This window comes from Camelus dromedarius, chromosome 1, assembly GCF_036321535.1.
Source record: "Camelus dromedarius isolate mCamDro1 chromosome 1, mCamDro1.pat, whole genome shotgun sequence".
Classification (NCBI taxonomy): Eukaryota; Metazoa; Chordata; class Mammalia; order Artiodactyla; family Camelidae; genus Camelus; species Camelus dromedarius.
This window is the reverse complement of record NC_087436.1, coordinates 58,418,854-58,443,045: the sequence shown is the minus strand read 5'-3', so window position 1 is coordinate 58,443,045 and position 24,192 is coordinate 58,418,854. Positions and strand designations below refer to the sequence as shown.

Below are 24,192 nucleotides of genomic sequence, written 5' to 3'. Positions count from 1 at the left end.
ATTTATGTCTTTTTTTTTTAGATTCCACATATAAGTGATATCATATTAGTATTTTTATTTCTCTTTCTGGCTACCTTCACTTAGAATGACAATCTCCAGATCCATCCATGTTGCTGAAAAGAGCATTATTTTATTATTTTTATGGCTAAGTAGTATTCCATTGTATAAATATACCACAGATTCTTTATCCAATCTTCTGTTGATGGACATTTAGGTTGTTTCCACGTCTTGGCTATTGTAAATAGTGCTGCTATGAACAATGGGGTACACGTATCTTTTCAAATTAAAGTTCCCTCTCAATATATGCTCAGGAATAGGATTGATGGATCATATGGTAAGTCTATTTTTAGCTTTTTGAGGAATCTCTATACTATTTTCCATAATGGTTGCACCAAACTGCATTCCCACCAACAATGTGGGAGAGTTCCCTTTTCTCCACACCCTCTCCAGCATTTACTGTTTGTGGACTTTTTCATTTATTTAAAATAAATTAGTTCTGTTGTGGATTTGGGAAGGGAGGAAAAACTTGGGAACTTGCATTGACTTAGTACCTGTCATCTGATCTAAATATTCTATATATACATTCCATGTATATGAGCTAGGCATCTTCAGAAATGGTATAGGTTTATGTGTTCTTCACTGACTATTCATGGATCCAAAGGCTTAATAGGTTTCGGTAAGCTTTGTGGATATACCTAGCATCTGGTGCAATTTTTGTGGTGAACTATTTACTACTTTAGGGAGGTATGTGTAATGCATGTTAAAATGAAAGTAAAAATTATTCAAGGGGCAGCATCTTAAAATGTCGTGATTTCCATATAGAAAAAACTCCAGAAAGTTCATACTATCATTCAATTCAGTATAAAAATATTTCTGTTTTTTAAGCTGCAAAATGAATCCAGAGTCATTATTCTTCATAGCACATAACCCTCTAATCGTATTTAGAGGAATAAAATAAAGTTTACCAACAATGAAGAAGGGGGACCAGAAAATTTGTTGATGACATATCCAATGAACACAGTTTTGGACAATAGAATGGATGTTAGGCCTGACTAGATCTATTCATTCTCCTGTCAACAGTTGGCATGCCTCCTTCACAATGGCAGAAAAGCTACACAAAGTTTCTCTCTTTTACAAACAGCATATAGAGCAACTTCCCTGCCACTCTGTGATCTTTATTTGAGATATCTTTCTACAAAATAGATGAAAAAATTACACTATTATTAAAGAGTGATAACTACTTTAGTTTATATACCAGAACAGTGAAGATACTGTTTTTGTTCATGCTAATGACTAGTAACTGGAAGAAATTCTACCTTAACTAGAAAAACATGGTGATCCATGATGCTAAAATGTGCCAAAGATAACACATTTTTTTCTGATATGTATTATACAGTTTCACCTAAAGTTTGAGCAGTCTTGTGTAATGTTGGTGCTATCACTACAGTGGTTGATTGTGGAAATTTGCTATTAAAAGCTGTTCAGTTTCACATTCTTGTCTCTGAAGTGCTGCCTAGTCTAGAGATTTATTTCACTGTGATTAACATTGCACCTAAAGGTTACCTATCAGAGTCTCTTATTTAGCAAATGTTCTTTCTTGTAAGTAGTTACCCCTTTAAAAGTTAAAAATGATCACATATGTATTCGTTCACTAATTCATGTATGCAACACAAACATAGTATGTGGACATTAATTTGTTTACAAAATGCCTCAAATATTACCAGAAAGCTGTTGGAGCAAGTAGCCTCCAATTGGCATTAATAAACTGTATAATGATGTTCCTTTTTCTTTTATCATTCCTTCATAATTCTGTCTGATACATTTAACTTCAAAAATTATATTTGTATATTTTCTCAAAATATAGAATTTCCTGTTCTCTTTCTTTATACATGTAAATGGTTTATCTCTGCAAACTTGCTTTCCTTCTTTCCAAATTATATAATCTTCAGGAGTTGTTTTCTATCAGATTATAATATAGTCTGAAGGACTTCCAAGCTTAACTAGTGTAAACTTGCATTTGCAACTTCTACAGAAAAACCTGCTTACTTAGATTCATTGCATATTTGAAAATTTGTTAAGCATCAGTGAACTGTGATTATTTCTCTAGCTTCATTTGTTTTATCTTAATTCAAAAAGGACCTTTGGAATTTCTTAAGTATTGACACAAATAAATCTCTAATTGTATTTAGGTAAATAATACAAAGTTTTATTGGGAAATGGGACTCTAGAGCATGAAACTTCTTAGAATATTCTTTTCAGATTTTCACTGCTTTATAAAAACTATCTACAAGGTGAAGTCAAAGGCCAATAAAGCTGAAGTGTGGATCTCTGAACAGCAATTTTGACTTAAGGCCTTAATATATGTTGAAATGTTTTGCACAAGTATTATTATGATTGGTGATATTGTTAAAATATTCAATCATATAATCACATTTTATTTATTGAACAAATTGTTATTTATTGCCTAATGTGTGACAAGCACTTTCCTTTGCATTGATTTTTGTTTTTTATGAATATAACCAACAGAATCTCTTACATCATGGAACCTGTATTCTAGGGAGGAGAAGAAAACAAACAAACAATAAATAGATATGTAATCTATCAGACGGTAATATTTACTATGCTAAAAAATAAGCCAGGGAAGGAAGAAGTGGTGTGGAGGAAGAGGCTGCAGTTTTAAATAAGGTGATAAAGAAAGGTCTCATTAAGGAAGTTATTTGAGCAAAGACTTAAAGCAGTTAAGAAAACCAGCCATGTGTTTGTCTAAGGGGGAGAGCATCCCGAGCAGAAGGGAGAACAAGATAAGATCCTTGAAGAGGGAACATGTGTTTTGTGTTCTAGGAACAATAAAGAGGTTGTGGGTAACTGGATGTTAATGAGGAGGATGCTAAATAGTATAATCTGAGATCTGAAATTTAACAAAGGATCCAATTACAGAAGGCTCTTTAAGCCCCTGGAAGAATTTTGACTATTTCTACAAATCTGTTGATATGCCTGCAATTCCTGGCTGCCTCTGACATTCCAGCTACTTTTCACAGCTACTTTTTGTCTTGTCCAAGTTTTCCCAGAATATTTAGGTTGGTTTCTCAGATACGTGCTCTCGTTACTCTTCTGAAGTTTCTGTATATTTGATTTTGGTGGTGGGCATGAGGAACCTTTACTAGTTTGTCATCTTGTTGGAACCTTGAAGTATAAAATTGTTTTGAAATACAATTTGAGAAGTATTTCAGACTTTGAGAGGCTATTGAAGTTATTTTCCGTACCTTCATATAATATGTAAGTTCTGAGGTTTTCCAGCCTCTGTGAATAATATCTAACTACAAGAGGAAGCACATTACATTTTTGGACAATTTAATTAGAAGAAAAAAATTTCCTTATATTAAGTTATACCTTTTAAAATAAATATACTCAATACTTCTATAGACTCCCATAGATTAAATGCATAGTTTATATGATTATGACCAAGAAGGAATATGAAACATTACTTCTAATTCTTCAGGTTTTCAACTTTTGATAGGTAACTTACTGATCATATAACTATGACTTGTTCAAGAGGTTAAGTGTCATCTCAGACTGACAAGAAATCAGGTATTCCCCTCAAATTCTAAGAGAACTTTAGCTAGAGAAATTTCTTCAGAATGTTAAGCAGCACCAAGGAAGATATGGCTGAAAATAAGGCGAAGTTAAAGTAAGGGGAAATAATAAAAGTTCAAGGTTTTTTTAGATATAAGTAGACACCTTAAAGAAAACAATTGCAGAGCAGATTTTAAGGAATGCTAAGTCCATGAATAGTCAATAATCTATTGCTAGTCTCCACTCCAGATCATAGGTGACAGTGATGTTGCTTTTCTAGGAGCCATTCTCTGAGAACCAGGATTCTCAAAGGCAATTATTCTTAGGGTAATATATTACCTAGGTAATTACTCTTAGGGTAGTATATTTTAGGTAGTTAGAAAAACGTCTTCAAATAGGGATCTAGGATTCTTGCAAGTTTTGGATTCTTTGTCTTACAGGGTCTCGACTGCATACAAGTACCAGGAGCTAAAGATCATACAAAAGCTCACTTGGTGCTTAACCCCTTGAACTCGAAATGGCATATATCCTACTTCTAGTCACTCTTTTGACCAAACCTAACTATAAAAGAAGCTAGAAAATATCAATGGAATTCCAGATCCTAACACCAGAGATTCTGATTCAGTATATCTGAGGAAGCATGTTTGATTTTTAAATGCTCTGACAGTAATTGAGTTGTTCATTAAGTTTCAGAATTCTGGTTCTACCACTATAGTTCAATAAGAAATATTGAGTTTCTATTACAAGAAAGACACTATGCCAGACACTAGGGACTATTTACTTTGATGAAAAGTTAAACATTAGCCCTGTATTTCCGTCCAGGGTTTGGGGGTGGGGGCAGCTTCAAGCCTAATGAGAGAAAGATAAACACAGGCCTCTGTGCCGGGTTAATTCTTTGGAAGTGCTTTGAAACTCTGTCTCTACTTCCTCACCTCCGATTCACTCTTTAACCCATTTCAATTTGGCTTCCACTCTCACCAGTTTCATTGAAATTGATTTTATTAAAATAATCAATAATGTCTATGTTACCAAACACAGAATAAGGATACTCATTTTTCCTCATATGACAAATTTTTTGAGTAGCATTTCATGTAGTTGACTGTTCCTAATTATTTGAAAAACTTTTCCTCTTTTTGCTTCTTTTAATGCTTTTCTTATTTGATACTCCCTCTAGATCAATAGTGGTACCTTCTAATCCACCCTGAATTGTTTTTCTTCTTCTAATTAAGACTAGATTGCTTCTTGGATTTGTTCTGGTTTCTCTTATCTCCATTTGCAGTATTTCCTTATGTGATCATGTCCAGTCTCAGGTCTTTAATTCCCAAAAGTATGTTGATGACTTTCAAATGTATGTCTCCTACTCAGACCTCTTTTTCTTAAGCTTCATTTCCACACATCAATTGCCAACCTAATGTCTCTACTTGCATTTTAATAGACATCTAAAACAGAACATATACAAAAAGGAACTTGTGATTTATATCCTATTACTCTGCCAGTTATCACTGCTTCTGCAAAATGGAACCTCCATTGACTCAGTGGTCAGGGGATTGGAAGTCTCTGTGGCTGAAGAACAGACGTAATGGAATGAATCTTTAGGGTTCTAGAAAGACCGTGTAGAGAGTAAGCTATTAGATTTTAAGATATCTCATGTAGAGTATGTACAGGTGATGTCAGGGACTACTTACTGGTCATAGGTGTAGTGGAAGTAATGGACATTGGGATTAAGAAAGATAAAAACTGTGTTGTTAGTATGATTCATAAGTAATCAACATGTATGTCTCATAATAAGTCATCAACATGTACCTATCAACTGTATCACTCAGGATGGTGGATTTGGGATAGAGAGTAAGATTCTGAACTTTATTGAATGAATTGATTGACTAGTGAGGAGGTGATCAATGACAATGATGAGGAGGATAATAGGGTAGTATAGCCAGATGGATGGGTTTCAGAAGAGATTATTTTACTCTGTGGTGTACAAGTAATAGTTTGAAATTGTTTTAAGAAGTAAACAATGTTAACTCCCCATTTCTGGTTGCAGTAGGTCCTGGTTTGTAAAAAAATAAATCTCTAGTTGAGCAGTGTCCTGTAGAGAAATCTAGGGTTTATTCAAAGGCAGCAATCTTCCATAAAGGAGTTGAAAATATTAATGGAATGCAATTACCATGGAATGATAATGGAGAACAATAATCGTGTGTAGGTATGGAAGGCATTAGTCAAAGGAAAAAAACAGGAAGAAAATGAGAAGATGATAATTGTTTAAATAGGCATACATTTTGGACAGTAACCATATATACCAGAAGTTAGAATCATGATTAAATTAGCTGGCCTCAAAGTCTCATCAAGAATTTCACTGGCTTTCCAAGCTCCTTCCAAGCTCCAAGTAGAATCCTGGGATGAATTTCTAAATCATTTTGTGGCTGAACCATTTTGTGACTTAATTTTTGTTTAAAATGGCCTCATAAAAAGATGTCTTATAGTTTCTCACATCTGATTGCCTGAAACTTGGCAAATTGACTCCTTAATAAAACAGACGCTATAAGGAAAACAGTACTTTTAAATATGGGGTACCATCTTCAGATGGGTATGCATACATGAATTCTTGTAATCCTGATATTGATATACATTGAATACATTTTGTTTAAATTCTGGATCAAGTAAATGGTTTCAAACTGCTTCTTCATTAAATCATGAACAATTTTTTAAAACACTGAAAATGTGAAAACATATGAACAATTTTTAAAAACACATTAAATTATAAAAGAAGATTTTAAAACACTTATATTTGTTCAACATAACATCCATCTGCATACTCAGAAACCAGAATTCACAGAAATATTTTGTAAATTTGTTTTAGAATTTATGTTAAATGAAGGAAAATTTGTTTACTTTTTTATTGGAAACCTATATTTGTTTAAAGTTTAATGTCAAGACTTAAGATATGAAATAACAGTAGATAATCTCTGGGGATCTACTTATGTTTTCTTTGTGCACTTCACCTAAGGGTCTTCATACATCAGCAATGCAGTAGAATTCTTTCCAAACTTGATTTTTTTTTTTAACTTGGTCTCTGAGGTTAATTGCTTTATATCAAGTGTCATAAATAAGCATTCTAACTGGATATATTTTGACTTTTTACATCACATCTGAAGAGGTTAATAAAAAGCCATAGTGTATTCTCTGTTATCTCCTTTAATATGGCCACAACTATTTAAGTTACCAACTCCTCCCAGCTATTTTTTTTCTTCGAAATAGGAATACTGCATACCACGTGATTGAGTCAAGTTGTTCAAAGAGATGAATTAAGGATTTAGTTTGGAGGCATTCATTGTTGTCTCTTCTCTGCACATGTTATTCTAAAAGCAGAATGTTTTGTCTCAGGAATGGACTAAAATTTTAATATAGATGCAGTTTATTATAATAAAAACCGTACAGATTTTTGAACCCAAAAGTTGAAGATTCAAGTTCTAGCTCATTTATTTCTACCTATGTGATTGGTTAATCCACTGAATTTTTCTGATTCTCAGTCTTCTCATCTATAAATGGGAATAAAGAGAGCTAACTAAGAGGAATTTCAACATTTAAAAGTATTACTGCTCTTTTCTTAAGAATGAAACTAACAATGGCAAGCGTATACAACTTTGGCTATTTTTGTAAGATTTAAGATTACCTAACACGTTATCACTAAAAATAGTACTTGAAAGTTGAATTTTCATAAGTATTTGACTTACAGATAGTCCTCAACTGATTGTGATACAGATCTTGATAGAAGAAAGCAATTGGGTACATTTTGCAACCACTTATATCTATTACATACCTAAAAATATTGCCATACTTCTAAGGAAACTCACATCTTATTCACTGCTGTGTAGTCTACAGTTTTAGTAGAATCATTGTTTTCTCACTGTTTATAAAATATTTTGTAAGGCATCCCCCTTAACAACACCTGTAATGCAGCTCCCTAATATAGTTACTTATTCAGTATAAGAAACAGCACAAAACAGGCCATGTTGGGAAAATTTTTCAGTAGATTTCTGTAAAATCTTTCATTGCGTTTGTTACATGTGCTTATGTAATAAAGAAGATAAAATTACACATGGGTTCAAAGTTTATCAAACCAGGAGGTGTGAGATTTATATTAGTAGAGTACCCTTTTGCTACCTGAAACAATTCACATGATGCATTTTTTTCTTTAGAAATGAAGACCTCATCTTATAGGTCTAAAGTGCTTAATTTCAAATGACTTACCTAGTTAAGTTGACTCAGATTGGTAAAATGATTTTTTTAAATCTAGAAGCAGAGTTAATTTTTATCTTAAGTATAAAATTAAAATTTTTACTATGTGGAAGACAGGCTAAACTAAATTATTTGTATCCAAAATGTGTTTTAATCTTTGAAAAGCATGCATAGTGTTCACACTATTTTTTTTCATACAGATATTTCTGTGACCTATGATTTTACTTATTGTACTATATACCAGTTCTCACACTTTTTAAAATGGTAACTGAAGGTGGTATTAAAAGATAGTGATTTGTTATAGGAGAGAAAAAAGCTGAATCTGTTCCGTTTATAAAAATATCTGTAAGTCTTTCTAGTGAATGTATTTTTCAAGAAGCTACCTTCTTTTACTTTCTTATCTTTTTTTTTTTTTTTTTAAATGTGCATCATTTCGGTTTGGAAAGTGTTTGAATTGCTGTGGAGTGTATAAAAAGGTCTCTTTTCATAAACCAGTTATTTCTATTTTTTTCATAGTATTTAAGTTTGTAATAATAGGACATAGCTTCAATTAAATGCATGATATGTAGAAAGGAGCTGAAACACAGGATGTAAAGCCCTGGATAACTTCACAGAGTCAATATGAAAATATGAAAAAAAAATTAAAGAATTAACCAGTGTCATTTTTTTTCTAATTTTTAAAAACAATGATAGCATACACATGAGAAATTTACCATCTTACCCATTATTTGGTATGTAGTTTGACAGTATAAATATATTCATAATATTGTACTACCATCACCACCACCCATTTCCAAAACTCTTTTCATCTTGTAAAACTGAGATCCTACACCCATTAAACAAAACTCCTTATTCCCCTCTCTTTGCAGCCTCAGGCCGTCACCATGTTACTTTCTGTCTCTATGATTTTGACTACTTTAAGTACTTCGTGTAAGTGGATTCATTTAGTATTTGTCTTATTGTGATTGGCTTGTTTTCACTTAGCATAATGTCTTCAAGGTTCGTTCATGTCACAGTATATGTCAGCATTTCCTTTCTTCTTAAGAATGAATAATATTCCGTTGTATATATTTACTCCATTTTGCTTATCCTTTCATCCATCAATGAACATTTGGGTTTCTTGCATACTTCAGCTATTGAGAATAATACAGCTATGACCATGGGTGTAACAAATGTCTGTTCAAGACCATTTTTTTTCAATTTTAGGGGGTATATACTCAGAAGTGGAATTTCTGGAACACATGGTAAGTCTATGTTTAATTTTTTGAAGACTGCCATGTTGTTTTTCAAAGCAGATGTACCAGTTTTCATTTCCACCAATGGTACTCAAGGGTTCCAATTTTTCTACATCCTTGCTAACATTTATTTTATTTTTTTTTAATAGTGGCCATCTTAATGAGTGCAAGGTGTTACCTCATTGTTGTTTGATTTGCATTTTCCTAATGGTTAGTAATCTTGAGGGTCTTTTCATTTATCTATTGGCTACCTATATATCTTCTTTAGAGAAATGTCTCTTTCAGTTCTCTGCCAGTTTTTGAATCTGTTTTGTTGTTTTGTTTTGTTTTGTTTTAGCTTTAGAAGGTCTCCATATATTTGGGTATTATACTCTCATCAGATATATGATTTATTTACAGATATTTTCTCCTGAAGTGAATCTATTGTAGACAGTATATATTTGGATCATGTTTTTTCAGCCATTCTGTCAACCTCTGTCTTTCACTTGGAGAGCTTATTCCTTTTAGATTTAAAGTAGTTACTGATAAAGAGGGACTTTTGTCATTTTGCTGTTTGTTTTCATATGTCTTCTAGCTTCACTGTCTCTCATTTCCTGGATTACTGTTTCCTCTTTTACTTAATTGGTTTTTTGCAGTGAAACATTTAAATTCATTTATCATTCCCTTTTATGTATATCTATAGCTATTTTCTTTGTAGTAATCATGGGGATTGCATTTGATATCCTAAAGTTATAACACTCTAGTTTAAACTTATGCCAACTTAACTTCAATAACATACAAAAACTCAGTTCCTTTACACCTTCATCCTCAGCCCTTTCAGTAGTTGATGTATCAAAATTACATTTATATACATTGTGTGCCCCAAAATATAAATTTAAATGTATTAGTCTCTTAAATTATGAGGAAAATAAAATGTGCAATTACAAACCATTGTTACAATCAGTAATACTCATTTTTAGACTAATGATTGTATTTTAAATGAAGTATTAGAGTCTTATATAGAAAATAGAATTACAAAGTGTCATTACAATAATGCTGACTTTTACAATTGCTTATGTACTTACCTTTACGAGATCTTTATTTCTTTGTGTGGCTTTGAGTTACTGTCCTTTGAGTTAATGTCCTTTTGTTTCAACCTACAGGACTCTCTCTAGCAATTCTTGCAGGACAGGCCCAATAAAATGAATGCTCTCAACTTTTATTTATCTGATTATATCTTAATTTCTCCCTTAGTTTCACTCACTGCCTCTGGCCTCCAAAATATCTAATGAGAAATTTGCTGATAATCTTATTGGGGATCCCTTGTATATGGTAAGTGCCTTTTCTCTTGCAGCCTTCAAGATTCTCTTTGTCTTTGTCTTTAGACAGCTTGCTTATGATGTGTCTCAGCGTGGGTTTCTTTGAGTTCTTCCTATTTGATTGTTCATATACCAGCTATTTATATCCATGTCTTTCACTAAGTTTGGAATTTTTTTGCCATTATGTCTTCAGATATTCTTTCTGATCCTTTCTTTCTCTCTTCTCCTGAGATACAGGCCTTTAAACTCGGTTCACTTTTCTTCAATCTTTTTTCTTTCTCTTCTTCCAACTCAATAATTTCCATTGTTTCCTCTTCAAGTTTACTGATTCTTTCTTCTGCCTCCTCTTTGAATCCTTCTAGTAAATTTTGCATTTCTGTTATTGTACTTTTCAGTTCCAGAATTCCTTTGTAGTTTCTTTTTAGGGTTTTTTATACTTTCATTGTTATTTCCATTTTGTTCATCCATTTTTTCTTGATTTTCTCCACATTTATCTTTAGTTCTTTGGTTGTCTTCAATGCAGTTGTTTTTAAAAATCTTTGCCTAATACACATTCTACTTGCTCTTTTAAGGGGCAGTTTCTGCTATTTTTTTTCCCCTAATTTTTTCCCCTTTAGATGTGCCATACTTTCCAGTTTCTTAGTATGTCTTGTGATTTTTTTTTGTTGAAGACTGGACATTTGAATCTAAAAAATACGACATTTCTGAAAGTCAGATTCAGATTCTTTCCCTTCTCTCAGATTTGCTGGGTTTATTTATCTATCTACCTACCTATCTACCTATCTATCTATCTATCTATCTATCTATCTATCTATCTATCTATTTATTTATTTATTTATTTATTTATTTATTTATTTATTTATTTATTTATTTATTTATTTATTTATTATTACTACTACTGCTACTACTACTACTTATTCTTGTAGGTTGTCTCAGCCTGCAGTGTAAAGCTAAGGCCTTTTCAGGTCTTTCCTGAGCCTGCACCTTTCTTTAGGCATGTACAGTGATATTTCATTTCCCTGTGTATATAGTTGCATTTGAATGCCCTGATGGTAATTTCTGGCTTCCAAAAACAAAAATGGGGTAGGTAAAAGATTGTGACCCTATTTAAACCCTCTGGCAGACACTTCAGCCAGACAGGGAGGGGCTTGCAACAGTGGGCTGAGGTACAACAACAGTGGCTACCTCTTAGATCAGAAGTGGCAATCAGACATCAGGGCACAGAACTCAGATATTTGGAGGACAGGATCCTATTGGCCCACCCGGGCTCCCATAAGCTGTGTGCAAGGTGCCCCTGGGAAGACTTACAGCTTCCTGCTACATAGCTGAGGGGTGGAGAATGGGTGGCTGATAACTGTGCTGTGGGATGAAATTGACTGAAATTAAGCCTTTTCCTGGAAGTTACAATCCTTCAATATATTCCGGCGTTCCAAAATTGTTTTGTTAGGTAGAATCTAATCTTCTAATTGTTGTCTAGGTGGGGAAACAGATTTCACATGCATCTTGCTTCGTCATCTGCACAGAATTACTGTAAATAGTGCCATTTTTAATAAGAAAAATCCAGATTATCGATTTTTCAATGTCTGGTACCCTTAAAAAATTGAAAATAATTCTTATTAGAACAACTGATTTGGAATGTTTATTCCCCAAATACCAAATTTATATAAAATGCGTAAGTAATTAAAAGAGGATATGTTCCAACATAAAATGATTATTTTAAAGATTAACCTCCTATTATCCTCCACATGGAAAAGTCAGATTTTCTGCTCTGTAAGCAACATGCATTTTCTTTTATCACACAGACTTTTGTAAAACCTACAGTAAAGTTAAATGTCTAGGTGACAGTATTATCAATTTAAATGTGCTTTGAGTTTCTGGATGATTTTAGAATAATTCCAAATGAAATGTGAATTCAAATGTTATTGGAGAGTAGGGCTGAGAAAAAGGACTTGTGTTAGAATGAAGATTCCCTTCATGAATTTGGCTTAGCTCACACTGTGATGGAGTGTCACATTCTAACATAAATGCCCTCCCCTGAAATTTCTGGAGACAGTCATTGAAAATTTGTCTGCTTGGTCTATGATTTGCCCTTCTTATTTTAAGTCATTCTATCATAATATGTTGAGTAAAACTGATAATTTGAGGTATCTGCAATATAAAATTATATCTAAATTACAATATACCTTTAAGTATTTATCATTTTAATTATCTGTGAGGAGTTTTATCTCTTTCCAATTATATCTTGCTATACTGTATCATAACTAATTCTGTCTGTGATCTTGGCAGTATTGTCTTTGAACTTGATTATCTGTCTTTAAAACAAGAATGATGCTTGCCTGTAAACTAAGTAATTATGGTAAATGAATTGGGAGTTAATAGTATAATGTACTTTGAACTCTGAGAACAAAATGCTAAGTAAGTATTAGATGTTGAAAGATAATGAACCAGTTAGTTTCTAGACCTGGTCACAATTTGAATATTACAGACCTAGATAAATTAGTAAAAGTCTTTAATATATAAAGTCAATGACTTTGTCATTGTTGTTCTATTAGGACCATTAATCACTAAAGTAGAAAAAAATTCTAACTTCTTAAAAAAATGAAAGGCTAGAGGTTTATTCTGAACCCTGAATTTAAGAATATATCAAAGTGCATACATTATTGGAACTTTCTGTCTCCTAAAGTAAAGGAAAAAAAAGCAAAAATAAACAAATGAGACCTAATTAAACTTAAAAGCTTTTTCACAGCAAAGGAAACCATCAACAAAATGGAAAGACAACCTACTTGGGAGGAGGGGGTTGGGTGGATATAGCTCAGTGGTAGAGCACATGCTTAGCATACATGAGATCCTAAGTTCAAACCCCAGTAACTCCATTAAAAAAAAAAAGCTAACCTACTGAATGGGAGAAAAATATTTGCAAATGATATGACTGATGAGCAGTTAATATTCAACCTGTATAAACAGCTCATACAACTCAACATCAAAAACAAACAAACAAACAACTCTATTAAAAAATGAAGAGAAGACCTGAATTGACATTTTTCCAAAGAAGACATTCATATGGCCAACAGGCACATTAAATGATGCTCAACATCTCTAATCATTAGGGAAATACAAATCAAAACCACAATGAGATATCACCTCAGATCTGCCAAAATAACTATCATCCAAAAGAACACAAATAATAAATGTTGGTGAGGTTGTGGAGAAAAGGGAGCTCTCATACACTGTTGGTGGGAATGTAAATTGGTGCAGCCACTGTGGAAAGCAGTATGGAGGTTTCTCAAAAAAACTAAAAATAGAAGTACCATATGACCCAGCAATTCCATTCCTGGGTGTATATCCAAAGAAACCCCAAAACATTAATTCACAAAGATGCATTTACTCCAATGTTCATAGCCACATTATTCACAATTGCTAAGGTATGGAAGCAACCAAAATTTCTATCAACAGATAAATGGATAAAGAGGTATAGTGTATATATACACAATGGAATACCACTTAGCCACTAAAAGAATGAAATTTTGCCATTTGTAGCAACATGCATGGATGGACTTGGAAGACATTATGCTAAGTGAAATAATTCAGAAAAAGACACATACTGTATGATATCACTTACATGTGGAATCTGAAAAATACAACAAACTAGTGAGTGTAACAACAAAAAAGAAGCAGACTCACAGATTTAGAGAACAAACTAATGGTTGCCATTGGGGAGGAGGGGTAAAATAAAAGGGTGAGGGAGTGGAAGGCACAAACTTAGGTGTTAGATAGGCTCAAGATTGTATTGTACAACACAGGAATATAACCGGTATTTTCTAATAACTGTAAATGGAAAGTAACCTTTAAAAATTTCATAAAAATAAAAAATGAAGCATTGTGGAGTTGCAAAAAAGAGAAAATATATCAAAATGCATACGTTATTGGAACTCACTTAATATTTTTCTAAATTAACTGCAAAAATTGTGATTTAACATGTTTCAAAAATTTACCTCAGCTTAATTCTTTGTATATATTAGATAATTATTCTGAAAGCATACTTAAAGTTTAAGAAAAAAATTTATAAATTCTTGGACGAAACTACTGTATAATGTATATAGTTTGAGTCATTGGGGTAAATAGTGTATTTACAAAAATATACAAAAAATTATTTAAAAACTTTTGTAAATTAGACCCAGTTGATAAAAATTTCTCAAACAAAAAATTAAAACCTATTTGAGAATTTTAACATACAAATAAAATTGCATTTTGATAATTATGAAAATAAAACATCCATTTCACTTGGTAATATGGAAATTCATTATAATGAATGTATTGTCATATATTAAGTGCAAGGGCTTTGGGGAGTTTGCCTTGAAAGTGAGAGTTGTGAATTTTGCCACAGTCATTATTAGCTTCAAGTCTCAGGAAAGTTACTTGCCCTGAGCCTCATTTCTATCAAAGGGTAAAACTAAATGATAAAATGCCAGTGAACCACTTACTCTAATGCTTATTACTAACAAACATTAGTTACTTTCATTACTATTATTTCAGTTATTAAAAACTTGAGAGTTAACACAAAAGATTGTCTATAATTCATATTATTGACTAATTGTCATGTCTTTGGTGTATATCTAGCATATCCTTTACAATTAGTGTTATTGTTTTTATTTACATCCTTAGAGTGCTTGTGAAAGGTAAGATAAGGTGAACTCAGGAAAATATACCTCTGGTTGAAAGGAAAAAGGGTTCTAAAAACCCTACTTCTTGCCTGCGAAAAAATTAATGAAGGATATAATCGGAGAATTTCTGTTGAATGAGAAGAGACTGATGAAAATATCTGTTATACATAATTCATGGAGGATATCTTAATATTATCTAGGCAGATTATTTATGTATACACACACACTCACACATGTGTAAACACACACATACAGACATGATGCCTTTATTTTGATAATTTCCCCTTAAATAATAGCTAGTCTGTATGCTCAGGTGAAGATGCAAACAGTATAGAAAATGCTAAGTTCATTTGTCCCAATTCTGCTTAATTTTTCTGCTGTCTAGTAGTTTTGAACATGTTTACATTTTTCTTCTTTTGAAAAATGAAATAAAGGAGAAATCTGATTTTTACAGTATTGTCTTTATTACTTACCCTCCTTTTGACATATTTGCACAATTTCCACTGGCATTGGTGGGAATACCATGAGTAGACATAAAAAGATTATAGCTTTCTTGATTTGGGTATTTGTGCACAGTGCAATTAAAATATGTGCATAGTGCACTGGTAGAATTAAATTTAAAAACCTACTAATGAATAGTAGCATCTAAAACAGTGAAAATATGTGATGACTTAACAATTCTGAATAGCTCTTCAGAACTGCAAATCCACATGTGACCAATAAATTGTCTCAAAGCACAGAGTTGTGCCATTAAAAAAATTTTAACCTCCAAAGCGAAATTGCAGATTCTTCTAAGGCAAAGGGGAATAAATTGTATGTGGAAGTCTTATGTTCAGGTTTTTACTATAATTCTTCAATTTTAAATATTTCATGGCTTATGATAAATGAATTTGATGTGCTAATCACCAGAGTAGTACTCATTATCAAATACGTATGTATGTGCGTGTGTGTCTATATATCCTCTACTATTGTTACCGGGAACAGGGGAATAAAAGTTACTTTGGTTCTTAGTCACCCCAAAAAATGAATTTTTAATGAGAGACAGAAAGCGTGATATAAACAGAAGATTTTATTAGTGAAGTAAAAAGGTAGTAAAATATAGTATACCCCTCAGAATTGGGGGCTGGCCAATCCAAGAGAGGAAAAATGGCACTGCTCTTTTTTTCTCCTATTTTTATATCCTGGCTTAGGGGGCATTTTTGTGATTGATTGATTTACTGCTCAAGTTCTTTGTGCTCAGGCACACCCATCCCTTTTGTGCATGTTCTCACCCATGATACACACAGAGAAACCTAGGGGAAGGGGCTCAAACTGCAATGCTAATTACATTATAATGAGCATTGGGTCAAGTTAAGCTGGGTCTTTCTCTCTATTGTGCAGCCGCAGCGTTCAATTCTAGCCAGCTTCTTTGCTGGCCTTCATTTAGAGAAAGTAAAAATTTTTGGAGTCTCTTATCCTGAGCGCAGATGTACTGTTATTTTCTGGGTTGCTCCCTCCCTCTTCGTCTCCCCTTGCCTGCTGCTCATTTCTATCTAACTGCCTAACACTATTACCAGTTATTTAATATATATCAAATATATATGTAGTAGTACTAGTTTTTGTCACACATATGTATATATGAATGACATAATGTATTTATGTATGTAATATATATGCACACATACTTGGAGTAAATGCTTGAAATGAAAAAAAAATCATAATATGGAAGAAATAGTTACAAACTTGAAACCAGAAAACTTAAATTCCTACTCCACCCATTCTAACTTTTGGCTGTGTGATTTTGGTTGAATTACTTAAAATCTTTTCACTACAATTTCTGAAAAATGAGAATATTTTTTATACCATCCTTAACGTTTCTTTTAGCTATAAGACTATGGAATCCACAATTGCTATTTCTGTTATAGTCTTACGAATTCTGCTAGAGATTGATTAAATATGTAATGAATTTTAACTGTCCTGTCAGCAACTCATCTGTGAAGCAATAAAATGGCTTGGCTTTGATGATTATCTCTGTGTTGATGGAAGGTTAGCTGGATAGATGGATGGATGAAAGGGTGGATGCATGAAGACGTGGAAGGAAAGGGAAAAAAGAGAGGAAAAATGCACAGAAAGAGAGGATAAGAGAGTTAACTGTTGCTTAAAAGAAAAATATTCACAGCATATAGCAACTTTGAAAAGTTTATCTTTTTAAGAATATGTGTTGTAAAGAATTTCTATTAGGCAAAATTAAATGAGTAAAGAATTTGAACTTTGTGGCTAAAAAAAATTGGTTACTTTGATTTTCTTTGGAACTCTGAAATCTCACCATATGTTTATGGGCAGTTGTTTCATATATGTCTTTTTAGATGATAAGGTTTTAAGCATAAAATGATTGTGTAAGGATAATTTAGATGTGTCGACACTTGTTTTCAATTTTTAGAATTACTTATTTTAGAAGATATTTGGTATGTTATATAAACTGAGATATGCAAATCTTTAAATAATTTTATCCACTCTGTATGTGGAAAAGTTTCTTCTGTTATCAATCCCTTTGATCGGGTGAATCCCAGCTAGGTCCTTTCCTTACCAGGTACCGCTCACACCAATGGAAGGAGGCCAGGTTCTGTAGAGCAGAGCAAACTTTATTCCTGGATCAAGGAATGGAGAAGGGAGAGCATTAGGACTCCTTCTCCGCGCGGGAAGGGGAGTGGAGAACTTTTAAGGGGTGAGAAGTGGGTGTGCCTGTCAGAATTCAGGGAAAGCGGCATAAACAGCCGGGCATGCGCAGTCCTTTGGGCTCCTTTGCGCAGGACACTAATTCTGCCCAGCAAAGTGCAAGCCGTCCCTTAAGGAGGAGAGCCTAGCGTGGTAATGAAGCAAAGGCAACCTTCAGACGCTTTGGGTCTTATCTGCGCAGGCGCTGCTGTCATGGTCCGGCTGGAACCAGTTCAGGGCACTTGCCCGTCGCCATTTTGGACCTTTGTGCTCCGAACGGTTCTGCGGTTTTGCAGATGCGGCGTCTGCGTTAGTTTCTGTGAGGCAGGCGCAACTGCGGGCGTCGACGAGCAGACGTGTGTGGAAAAAAAGAAAGTAGGTTAGCCTCTGTGCAGTTTTCGGCCTCTTCTGGTGACGTTTTAAGACATATATCAAAACCTTTCTCAGTATTTTTAGAGGAAATTCTGAGCTAGGTGAATGTATTTTCTTTCCTCTCCTACCTTCCCAGCCAGTGTTTCTTTCCTCTACTTGTTTCTTATATATAAGATAAAAAGAATTCAAACATTCAAATTAAAAATACAGGTATATGGTTAATACCTTGCTGAAAAATTTGGGTCTTCTGGAGTCCTGAAAAATGCCTGTGATAATATATTCATATGTAGGTAAATTTATAATTCTACTTTTGTTCTAATTTAGAATTAGATGTGACATATTTTTACTTCTATATTTGAACTTGAATTTAGGAATCCTGTTTTATAAGGTTATGCCAAACTAATATAAGGGAAGTTTATTACTGTTTCTTGAGTGTTTAATATATTCATCCTCCATTATAAACATTCTAACAATAAGAATAATTTCTATGGCCCAGGAAATTATATTTTGCTAAGGAGACAAGGTGTACATAATCATGAATAAAAACGTGAAGGTAGAAAATCTTAAAATGTTTTTGAGAGTTATGGAGATGGTCAGTTTTATTTATCAGGCATATTTATCAGACATGTTTTATTTATCAGGCATATTTGCAAATATGAATTTGTACAAAACGATTTTATGATCTAAAATGTTAACTTGTATAGGTGACCCTTTACAACAATTAAAAATTTAAGACCTCAACATATTTTCAATATTACTATAAACTATAATTCTGTCTCTTAAGATGTAAGAAGGAAAGTAAGCATGATGTATTTTTTATTTAAAAACTTGTATGTAGACACACTTGTATATGTCACTCTCTTTGTGTAAGGATAAGCAAAGCCACTTTTCCCCTCCTATGGAAGAAGGAGACCATCAATCTGTAACATTGGAAATGACCAATTACAAATTGGTGTAACAGAGATATTTGGTAGATATTCCTTTTCTGCTTGTTTCTTGGGTTATTCTTCCCTCTGGTTTGGCCAATGTGAAGTGTAAATAAAGAGTAATCAGTTAATCAAACACCGTGTGTGTGTGTGTGTGTGTGTGTGTGTGTGTATGTATGTGTATACATGTGTAAGCGATGAAATAATTATTCCATTTTGACAATAAGTTGCAACTAATTTCAACTTCAGGTTTTAAAATAAAACTGACAACGCTAATGAAAATAGCTGGGAAAGAAACAGATGTGTCATCATGTTAGCTATGTAGTTTTGAATGTTGCATTTGATTAACTGTACATGGTTTAAAAAAGTAAATCTAGGATGTGGTGTTAGATTAGACTGGTAATATGTGTGCATTAGTACAAAGGATAAAGAGATGTCATTGCTATACTATTGAAAATACATGACATAAGAAAGGACTATCTTTCCTAAGATTGTCCAAGTGGAAATTACCAGGTTGTTTTCAAAATACTTGTGTTTGATACAAAATGCTGTATGTGCTTTTTTTGGTAAAAAGCCAAGTTTAAGATGAGATTTTACAGTTGAAAATAAAAAGTAAATAAATAACTGGATTTGAAATGTTTGCTAGGATTTCCTGTTCTTTGGTTATGCTGTATGTAGTAAGACGGATTGTTACTTTTGTGTACTTTGTTTGCAAAAGATGAACTACTTCTTTTGTGCATTTCCTTTCATTACTTCTTTTTTTTTTTCATTACTTCTTAATTCAGCACAGAATTGACTAATTTGCCATCATTTTGGCAGGTTTCTGCCATTTATTAAGCCAGGTTTAATGTTTAAGGCAATTTTAAGTGTTCTGTCAGGTAATAGTAAAACGCTTCCATTAAAAATGTATTACCAATACTAAGCAGAAGTCAATAGCATCACCCACTATTAAACAAGTTTGATTAGAAATGCTTCTTTTAAAAGACTCATTTAGAATCCATGACAAGCTGAAGCATCTCTATATAAACATACATCACTTCTTTGGGAGTAGACATTTAGATTATCTGGCTTAAAAAGAATAGGTTATTTCAGCTCCAATTATAGCACATTTATATTACACTTCATAACAAACTGCTAAAGAAATGTGTGTTTCCAAGTCTGATAATATTAAGTTTCAGTGTAGTGATTAACCTATAAATTCTCATAAATATTATCACAAATTAAAATGAGTCTTTACGAATGTGGATTAAAATTAGCAAAATAAATCTAAAATGTATGGCGTAAATATTTTGATAAAATCTTAGCTTATAAAGTAGATTTCTGTCTGATTCAAAAGTGACAGGATAGGTCAAAATTAATATATATTGTAGATATCTCGTTACATCAATAAAATATCTATTCTGGCTAACAGCTACATACTAATATAAGTGCTAAATTTATATCTCAGTTTTAAAAAATCTTCACCCTTTTCTCACATTCTTAACTATGTCAGGTATTCATAGTCAGGAAATGGAAAGGAAGGGTTCAAAGAGACTGGTGAAAGTAGTCTGTAATCCATGCAAATATAGAAGGGCAGTGGTAAGAGAAAACCAAGTTGACACAGTAGTCCTATTAGACACTCTGCCTTCTCTAGCAAAAATTAATCATTGCCTTTCCATGGTGAAGCCAGTTAGGATGGAGAGGTTAAAAGCAATATGCCACACTTGTCAGAAATGGACATAGTTTCATCCTTGTTTCATCATGTATTGACTCTAATAATGCATGTTTAATGTCATGAATTGTCTGTATTTCACTAGAGGACTAGGGGTGTCTGCCACGGAAACATTAAATCAACTAAATTGATAGATGTAAAGTGTGTCTGCTTCTAGTTATAAATATGTGTGTGTGTGTATGTGTAAACATATATACACATTTTTATATGCATATTTAATGTGTTTATCTCTTCATATATATGTATATAACACCTGTATTATATTTAAAAATAGAAAAAGTCATTTTATATACATACAATTTCATTTTTACATTCACACACTTCAATGAATATTATAGTCAAGAAATATATATTACATGTATATGTATGTGGATATGTTTATATGCAGTTATTCCTTTATCATGTTATTAACCCTTAGGTGTATGGTTTTTTTTGTGTCAATAAGAAATTCATTAGGTTTATTTAAAAATACAAAAAGTAGATTGGCCCAATTATTTATGATTAAAAAGTAAACAATTAAAAAATGTATGCCTGTTTACAACTGGAGGAATCAGAATAAACACAAATAAGTGTGCACGGCCAGAAAGAATCTCCAGTTATGTGATAAAATCAAGATCCCCATTAAAATACTTTTGTTCCTTATGGGTATAATCCTGGAAGGCAGCGTTTCATAGTGATGTAGAGCAAGGATGTTGGAGTCAAGGAGGCAAGAGCTCTGGCCCTTGATGTGGGACATTAGACATATGTCTTGCATGCAATCCTAATTTTTAAATCTGTATGTGTGTGAAGTAGTATATGTATCACATAATTGTTTTAAGGATTAAATTAGATATTGTAATGTGAAAAAATTAATGGAAAATGTTAAGCTTTGTTTGGATTACATTACAGTATTAAAAAAACAATAGCTTTAACTGAGACATATTTAGCTACCACAATTTACTTGCATTTTGCATAATATGTGTTTTGTATAATATTTAATACAATTAATGATCCTTACAGATAGATAATATTTTATTATTAAATATTACAGATGATGAATGTGGGGTTTAGAATTTAGAATTTGAATCCCTTGCTCAAACTCATATACTTAACAAATGTCAGAGTCAGAATTTGAAAACAGTTTACTCTTAGAACTGGGATGTTTATTCAGTACACTACTGAAAAACACACACTCAATAAAAAGCCATGGTTCTGATCATCATCATCATTATTACGTTTGAAGGAGAAAAATGCCATAATTATTCACTAGAACTTATTTTGGTTCTTCAGGAAATACTTCTTCATTAATTCTGCTTAGAGATTTGTATGTCTCAATTTTTTATGAATATTACTCATCTTACTATTGTGAAAGATACTGAAACTTGTTCAAAAAAAGAAAGGAAAGAAGGAAGGAAACTAAAAGAGAAAAAATAAAGATTATAATAGAAATTTGGTTCCTACTTACTGTATGAATGGACTCTCGGAAAGTTTCCTGATTTTTCTCCCATTATTCAGAAAAAAACAATTCTTCAAGCTATAAATTCCTAAAGATCTCATAACATGTATTAGCCACTTTGTCCTGCAAAGCCGCTTTGTACTTTATTATAATGTCTTCCCAGTTCCCCCTCAGCAATAACACTTTGATGTAGTATTCATCACTTCCATTTGGAAGAAGTAATAACTACATTCCTGCTTAGCTCTCACGTTGCTTCCAGTACAGTGTGTTTCAGTAATAAATAAAGTGCATGCTTTAAGTGAAAGTATATGTTTTCAATATGTAAGTCTCATTGGCATATTTCCAGAGGGCATGACACAATATTTATGTTACTGTTTAATGGCGACACTCACTTCTTTCTAGGAGCAATTTTTGATGAATCTGCCAAAAAGGATGATGAGGTGTTTCGCACAGCAGTTGGTGACCTCAACCAGAATGAGGAGATCTTACAGACTGAGAAAATCACATTTTCGGTGACATTTGTTGATGGCAACAATCCTTTTCAAGCAGTTCAAGAAGGTAAGGTCAATCAGCACTTCACTTTTTATTTTGTTTATTTTTTTGGTTCAATTCAGATGCCAATGGAATTAGATTTTTAAAGAGCCCTGAAAAGTGGACATCATGTTTGTGTCTTTGCTACATTGCTTTTCTTGCAGAGTGTTGTTTGGTAGATACTAATCCTGTATTCTACTTCTGAAAGGACAGCATGCAGAAAGTTATTGTTTTAATTGAAATATAATATGGAAATGGTCCTAAATACAATAAAAACTTCCCAGCATTTTATGACTTCAATTGTAAATGAAGCCTACCTTAAAAATAAGAGTTTCTATCAGAATTTTTACTTTTGTCTTCTTTGAGATAACTGCCACCTTGAGTGTTGTTACAACTGGAGATGATATTTCAGGTGTATTCGTGACAAATGTACTGCTAGAAGGAAAACTTTTAGACACTAACTACAAATCAAAGATTTTGTTCTGGGATCCTAACAGACTGATCTAGGCTATAAATTTTTTATGTGCTACAATGTGCCAAGTATTAAACCACTTTTTTTTTTCATTCTCTGTATATTTGAGTGAATTAAAATTTTTCATTGGTACTAAGTCATACAAATACAAATTATTTTTATTATACTGGAATTATCATTTGTATGAGTGAAAGTTTTGAGTGAAAGATCTTACACTAGTAAAATACTATTTTTGATGCTATTATTCTAATGAAATATTTAGCCTTTTGATTGGCAAAGCAACCATTGTTCATGGAAGTATTTGTTGTTAATCTGTTTTATATTTTATTGTGGTAATGTATTTAGACTAGATACTAATACAAAATTAATTTAGTCAAATTCATTTATTAATAAAAAGAGGATTTGACAGAAGAAAAGATGGACAAGATGTTAAATGTAGTAAAGTTTGGCAGGAAACCTTTATAAAGATAAGTATTAAAGGGGTAAGGAAAATAAATGCTTTAGTCTAATGTATCTGCATGATATACAGATAACCTTTATTTGAATATGTTTTTGATCAGTAGCATTGGTTATTGTTGACGCTTATTTATGCTTAACTCTGTTAGTAAGAGAATGGATAAAATGATTAGTGGTATAGTGGATTTTCCTTCTTCTTAATTTGATGAAATGAAAAATATTATTTTAATGAAATGACCAGAAGTGTCTTAAGTAAAAGCTGTTTTGGCAATAAAATAGGTAGTTTATAATCATATGATGGAATTTTAATTTTAAAATCAATTGAAAAATCAGATTAATATAAACATCCAGTTATTTACATTTTAAATCAGAATTATCTGGGAATTTGTGATGTTAAATCATGGCTATGTTGATAAATTTTTTTTATAGAAACATTTAAAGGCTATTTACATTTTATTAGAATTTATAAAGCAGTCTGCAAAATAAAAAGCGGAAATTGAGGAAAATATCAACAATGTAAAATAATGAGAATATGTTATTATTTTAAAGAAATGCCTATGATATTTCTTTCTCAGTTCTTAGTGACTGGAAT

The 24,192-nt window shown here is 32.4% G+C and overlaps 1 protein-coding gene across 3 annotated transcripts in view; it reads left to right on the top strand.

Annotated features, from left to right (window-relative positions):
- Positions 1–24,192, top strand: part of GRID2 (glutamate ionotropic receptor delta type subunit 2) — a 1,267,385-nt gene that overhangs the window by 231,223 nt on the left and 1,011,970 nt on the right. For 2 of the 3 annotated variants that reach the window (XM_064484830.1, XM_064484825.1), the window contains exon 2: positions 22,544–22,699. In XM_064484830.1, coding sequence (XP_064340900.1) covers positions 22,544–22,699 — 156 coding nt within the window. Of the gene's footprint in view, positions 1–22,543; positions 22,700–24,192 lie in introns of those variants that run through there. The other variant, XM_064484834.1, reaches the window with a different exon arrangement.